Raw genomic sequence first — 6,258 nt, 5'->3', positions numbered from 1 at the left:
TGTGGGTGTGTACTGCCTCCAGTGACCGTAGACGATGCCCTCCCGAATGTACGCGTGGCTCTCTCAGTGCCCCTTGTCGTCGGCATCGCCAATCCTGGTGCGTCGCGTGTCGCTCGTGTCACGTGGGGCCGTCGCCGCCACTCAGAGTGCCTCTGCTGGCAACAACGCAGCAACCGTAGTGGCGCTGACGAGTTTTTGTGTGCCACTCTCCACCCCTACGCGGCCGTACACGCATGTTGGCGGGCTGAGGACGTCAAGTGTGGCGCTGGCAGCGTCTGTGGGAAAGAGAAGAGAGAGGCAGAGGCGGCCTGTCACCGGTGATGGCGTACCGGCAGTGACAGTGAAGAAGCCAAGGAAGCCGCGGGCACCTCAGCGGGAGGGCGCGGCAACCCCACCTGCAACCGCTCGAGTTGTGCGTGTCGTGTGCCTCGGCGATGCTGTGCAAGAGTGGGTGACGCTCCGGTCCCGGTGTCGCTGGCAGCGGCGCCACTTGGCCACCACCGGAGAGGCCTCCTCAACAGCAAGTGAAACAGCATCGGAGCGGTGCACGATGGCAGGTAACGCCGTAGGCACGGGCCGCGGGGGTAGCTCAGCCTCCATGGGTGGAGGTGGCGCGCTGCCGGCGGCGGTGAACGTGGCTGAACGCACGCAGCTGCTATCGGCTCTCGCGAACGAGCCGAGCACCTATCCGCAGCTGTACACCATGTTCTACCCGCGAGGGCACGCAAACGTCGGTAACGTTCTTCGACCCGGCCTCTCCTCGCCCGCAGCGGTGGCGGAGACGCAGTGGTGCATAGAGGGCACGCCAGCGTTGGTGGGCAGCGAGACCGTGGCGATTGAACTGCTCACGCTGCTGCACGTCCACCACCAGGTGATGCGCCAGCTAAGCGACGTCACCGAGCTCCACGACGCGGCATGGTCGGCATACCTGTCAGCACTGCAGGCCAAACTTGAAGCGGGTATGGGGGAACCGACGCGGGAGCACCACACCTCCGTGGCGCTGGTCTTGCGTACACTCATGGATGTGCATCGAGGGCAGCTTGACAAGAGGACGCCCATCACGTTGAGTCAACCCTTGAGTAAGGAAAAACAGCTTCAGAACCAAGAAGAAGTCGCCGTCAGCAGGCGTGTGCTGGAGGTGCTCACACGGCTGATACCACCAACGCACGCGCTCGTCCGGCAGCTTGATAGGGCGGCTGGTGATGAGATGGACAAGCCGCCAATGCCGTCATCAGTGGACAGTACGTATGGCGCTGCAACCGCCTTGCTTCTGACGGCTGCTGTCAGTGCGGTGGCTGTGGAGGCCGCCGCTGCGCTGTCGTACTCAACGTCGGTAGCGGCATCTGCTGGAGTTTCTCCCATGGACGCGGCCCTCGTGAGTGAGTGGACAACGTGGCGCGACGATGCGCATGGCAAACTCGCGTCACACCTTCGAGGCCTCGAGGCATCCGTCCACAACAGCAGCCTTGACAGGGTGGCGGTGGTGTTTCTGGACATACTGTGCTGCCTGCGGTGGATCGAGGAGCTCGGCGTTGTTCTCCCGCCGGCAATGGGAAGTGCGGTTGAGGAGTCGTGCCAACGAATCCTGCTTCAGGCATGTCGGTGCGCAGAAACCGCCAAGGGTGCGGAGCTATTCGAGCGTGTCTGCACATCAGCGGTGGCCGCGGAGCTTCGCCGACTTTCGCCGGAGCGCACCGCTTACGCGCAGGTCATTACGGATGTGTCCACCGTTGCCACCGCTTACCTCCGGCAGCGACCGCAGCGTGTGCCGCAGTTGATGGAGCGCCTGGAGACAGAGCACCTTAATTCGCTAGCGAAAGGCGGTGCTCATCACATACCGCCTGCGCGCCCGTCACTGCACAGTTCACTGACGGAGCTGCTGTACGCGATGCTGTGCGCTGGCTTCCCACCAGAGTCGCTACTCACCAGCAGTCTCTGCGTCTCGTTGCCGCCGCGTGATGTCATCGACATTGTGCGGATAGTAAATCGCTTCTCCGCATCGTGCGCAGCCGCACCTCTGCCAGTCCGCACGCGCGCGGTGCTCGTGGATCAGGTGGCAGGGATGCTGGCGCAGTGCAACAAGGACAGCTACCGCGTTGTATTAAGCTCCACCGACAAACTTGAGGAGGAAGACGACGCAGCGCCGGCAGAAACATGGGCAGCAGCAGCAGCAGGAAAGGATAGCGCGCATCAAGGCACTACCACCAAAACTTTCAACCTAATGCAGCGCATGGCGGCGGGGGCGGCTGGCGCGGCGGCGCTGCCTAGTGCGTCTGTCGTGCTGTCTGCAACTGCGATGCTGAGTCCGCAGTCGCAGGCGGCTGCCGCGGCCCGACAGCGCCGCGAACTGAAGAATAGCAGACGAAACAAGCAGCAAGCGGCCTTGGGCGCCACAGACGGCAACGGGGTACTGGGTGTCAATGGTGAGGAACGTGCGACGGCCTCGGCGATACTTACGCCAGCGCTGTACCGGCTGCAGGTGAATCATCTTCTCTTCGTTGGTCTGGAGGCGCTAGTTGAGTGCCTTCTCCGTGGCGATGCCGCCGCTGTCGAGACGCTCACGCAGGCGTTACTGCCGCTGCTGCAGCGTGAGGGGCGGGAGGCGGCGCTGGCAGATGCGCTCGAGGCCATCTGGCAGGGCTTCCGCTCTCGTCTGACTGAGATGGGCTGCGATGACGTGAGCGACCTCGCCAGTGGAAGCCTGCGCACTCCCGCCTCAGCAGCCACTGCTGCAGGACGTAGCGGTCGACCCCCTGTACTTCCCGTAGCCCTCTCGGAAGATGTCGAGAAGGCCCTGGCGCTGTTGCCGGCGCTCTTCCTGCCGCGCCTCACAGAGTCAGCGGTGAAGCTGCTGGGGTCAGACCTGCTGCACACCGGCTCTGGAGGCGGTTCCGGCATGAGCAAGAGAAGTGGGTCCCTCAACCATGGCACAGTCGGGAGCCGCCATCACTTGCCTGCCGCCGCCGCGGTGCCGATGTCAGTGGAAGAACTCACGGAGGTGGCGTTGCGGCTGAGTACGGCAGCTATTCTGTGCGGCATGCCAGCCGACACCGTCGCCCAGCTCACGGCTCTGCACAATACTCTGAACAAGTCGCACGGCAAGGCTGCCGGTTCCGGCGCTGGTGATGGGAACCAGGATGACGCAGCAGCCGCGGTCACATGGGCGTTTGCAGTTGTGGAGCGGCTGGAGCAATTTCTCTCGCAGCTGTCGCGACAGTCACACGGCTTGACGCGGCATCCGCACTCCGCCCACGCGCGCAACAGCGGCCTCGCCGTGTATCAGCTGCTGGCCGTCTACATTACCTCCACGACAGCCGTCGCGAACAGCATGACCCAGTCCAGCAAATCCTCCCTCGCATCCGCCAGTACAACACAGAAGCGGTATCGGCACTACCTGCTGACGGTGGTGCATCTGCTGTACCGCCTACGGACCGAGTACACGGTGATAGTGGAGCCGGCGGCGCTGCGCATATTCCGCACAGACGTATTCGACCCCGCGCTGACAGCCGTCATGTGCGCCCCGTCCGCACCTTCAGCGCCGCCCCACCGTGTCAATGTAACGCCAGCACTGCAGATGCCTCTCACGACACTGACCGAAGTGATGGTGGTCATGTGCGTCGCGGATAGCGTCCAGCACGTCTCCCCTGCCTTAGTGCGCGGCATTGTGGCGGCGGTGGAGCAGCACCTGAAGGCGCGGGCCACAGCACTGCAAACCCCTGAGAAGAGCCCCCGTGGGGCGTCGACTGCGAATCCTGCTGACGTTGCGGACACCGCGACTGGCGTGCTGGCAACGCAGCTGCTCTGTGCTGCTGCCACATTGTGCCTCCGCGCTGATGACACCCTCACCTCGATGTTACTGCAGCTGCTGGACCTGCTGAGCCCGCTGCTTACCACGTCGCAGACCATGACGGTGCTGCAGCGCCTGCACGCGACTGGCGCACCGCTGCCGGCAACGCCGGTGCGGCGGCTCATCAAGCGTCTCGTTGTGGCGCTGCGCCAGGACTTGCATGCTGCGACGGAGTCTGGCGGCGGCGCGACAACCACAACACAGCGTGCGACGACGATGACGCAGCGTATTACCATTCTGCACACCCTCAGCGCTGTGCAGCGGACCGCTGAGGCGGCCGTCGACGACGGTGACGCAGCGTCGCTCCTGCAGCTTCTACGCACCGTCCCGTACGGGCCACTGCTCCATTCCTTGCTGCAGCCACAGGAGCTCGCGCAGCGGCGCTACACGGTGGGCGAGTGTGGCGCGCTTGTCGAGGTCGTCGCACACCTCACCGCTGGCGAGGCTGATGCGGACAAGGTCAGCGGCTTACAGCGTGGCCCCACAGGAGGCGCTGATGGAGCAATGACGGAGGCGCAGGCGATGGCCTCGGACGAGCCGCGGCAATCGCCGAGAGGAGCAAAGGCGGAGCACACGGCCTCCGTGACGGCGCGCTGGACGGCGTCTGAGGCGGAGGCGATGCGGTTGCTGCCGCGAACCCTCGCCGTCTACGTACTACAGGCGGTGCAGCGGCCGTACGATGTTCACGACATTCCGCTGCTGCTGCGCGGCTACGCGGCGCTGTCAGGGGAGAGTCGACTACAGCAGCAGGTGCTGTCTGGCTTCATATCACGCACAATACGAGCTGCCCCGTTGCTGACGCCGGATGAGATCGTGCTGTGTGTTGAGGCCTACTGCGCGGGCAGCGTATACCATCAACAGCTCTACGGCATCCTGCTTGGTCGAGTCGCTGACATGGAGCGCAAGTTCTCGCTGGAGCTCTCGGTGCGCCTGCTGCGGTGCAGCATGCAGGCCGAGAATTTGAGTGTCCGCACCGCATGTGTGACGGCGGTGCAGCCGATCTTCTCTGCGCAGGTGCGCGGGCTGCTGCAGAACGACCCGCACATGCTCGTATCGGTCGCCTCCACTGCCCTGGCCATCCTCCACTGCCTACGGGACTGTTTCCCGAACGACGACATCGGCGCTGCTGTGCTCGCCAACATTGCACGCTACCACCACGATGCGAGCCTGTCAGTGGTAAAGGCCGCCTTAGAGCTGACGGAACGACGCGGCTCGACGGACTACGACGTCGTGCACATCCTCGCCCGACACTGCACGGAGCGGGTGCTGCCTACCTGCTCCCCCGCGGAGCTGGCAAATGTGTCATACCTGCTGATCGCGTGCGGACTGCGCACGGCGGCAGTTATGGAGGCAACATACAGGCGGCTCATCGAGGTGGTACATTCAATGCAAGCGCACAGTCTCACTCGGCTGGCGCAAGGACTGCTGCGCGCCTCTGTGGAAGTCGACACGACGGTCATGGAGGAAGTATGCAAGCGTATTGTTGTGCTGGCAGGAGACAGCGCCATGGAGAACAGCGGTGATGCTGCCGTCGCTGTCCCTCTCACCATGCGGCAGGTGTGTGTGCTGCTTCAGCTGCTGCGCAGCGTTGCGAGTCGCGTCACGCTCACCGCCATGACGACGGTGAACGCCCTTCTCTCGTATGTGCAGCGCGCTGTGGTGCAGGAGCGGGGCGATGGCAGGCCAAAGCTAGCACAAGGCAGCGCGACGGAGGAATCCCTCAAGGGTGGCCAGCCGCTGTCGTATCATCCACCGCGGCTTCTGGGAGTAATGACTCTACGCGAGGTGGAGGCCGTCCTCCGCTGCTGCATCGATCTCGCGAGTAAGCCGAAGGAGTTCCAGAGACTCACCCGCAGCCTCGCCGACTACACGGCGTACGTCATGGCGCAGGACTCCCCTTCGCTTGCTACGCCTGGGGGAGGCAGCGATGGCCGCCTCCCGAACTCCACGGCTGACCGCCTGCCCAACGACACACTGTTGTCGACCTCCTCGACATCTGCGCGATCCATGGGCGCCTCTCTCCCCTCCGCTACGCCTGCATGGCAAACGGACCTGATCCTCTTGGTCGACCTCAGCAGTCTCCTCATCCGCCTTGGCGAGGTCGCCCACCCGGTCGTTCAGCAGCTCTTCGAGCGACTGTACGATCGCCGCAGCACCCTGCTCCAGCGCGCACTGCTTGTTAAGACGACGAAGCAATCGCTGGAGACTGTTGGACGTGACGTGCACCCAGCGCTGTACAAGCTCGTCGTCGATGGAGAGCTGCTGTGACGTGGCAGCAGCAGCAGTTATTGTTGTCAAGCCCTCCTCCCGCCCCCGTCCATGCGCGACTCCCCTCTTTGTCATGTCCCCTCGTTACTTGCGAACGTGGCTGCTGCACCTCTGTCGGTCTGTTGTAACGTAAGCTCACAGAG

At 63.9% G+C, this 6,258-nt stretch overlaps 1 protein-coding gene across 1 annotated transcript; it reads left to right on the top strand.

The window, feature by feature from the left end:
* Positions 1-550: 550 nt before the first annotated feature.
* Positions 551-6,115, top strand: LPMP_030830 (hypothetical protein; the record flags this gene model as incomplete). Its single annotated transcript, XM_010702724.1, has 1 exon — positions 551-6,115. One exon carries the CDS (start codon positions 551-553, stop codon positions 6,113-6,115), a length of 5,565 nt encoding a protein of 1,854 aa, XP_010701026.1.
* Positions 6,116-6,258: the final 143 nt, after the last annotated feature.

This window comes from Leishmania panamensis, assembly GCF_000755165.1.
Source record: "Leishmania panamensis strain MHOM/PA/94/PSC-1 chromosome 3 sequence".
In the NCBI taxonomy this organism is placed as follows: Eukaryota; Euglenozoa; class Kinetoplastea; order Trypanosomatida; family Trypanosomatidae; genus Leishmania; species Leishmania panamensis.
The sequence above is the reverse complement of the archived record's forward strand: the minus strand, read 5'-3'. Positions and strand labels throughout refer to the sequence as shown.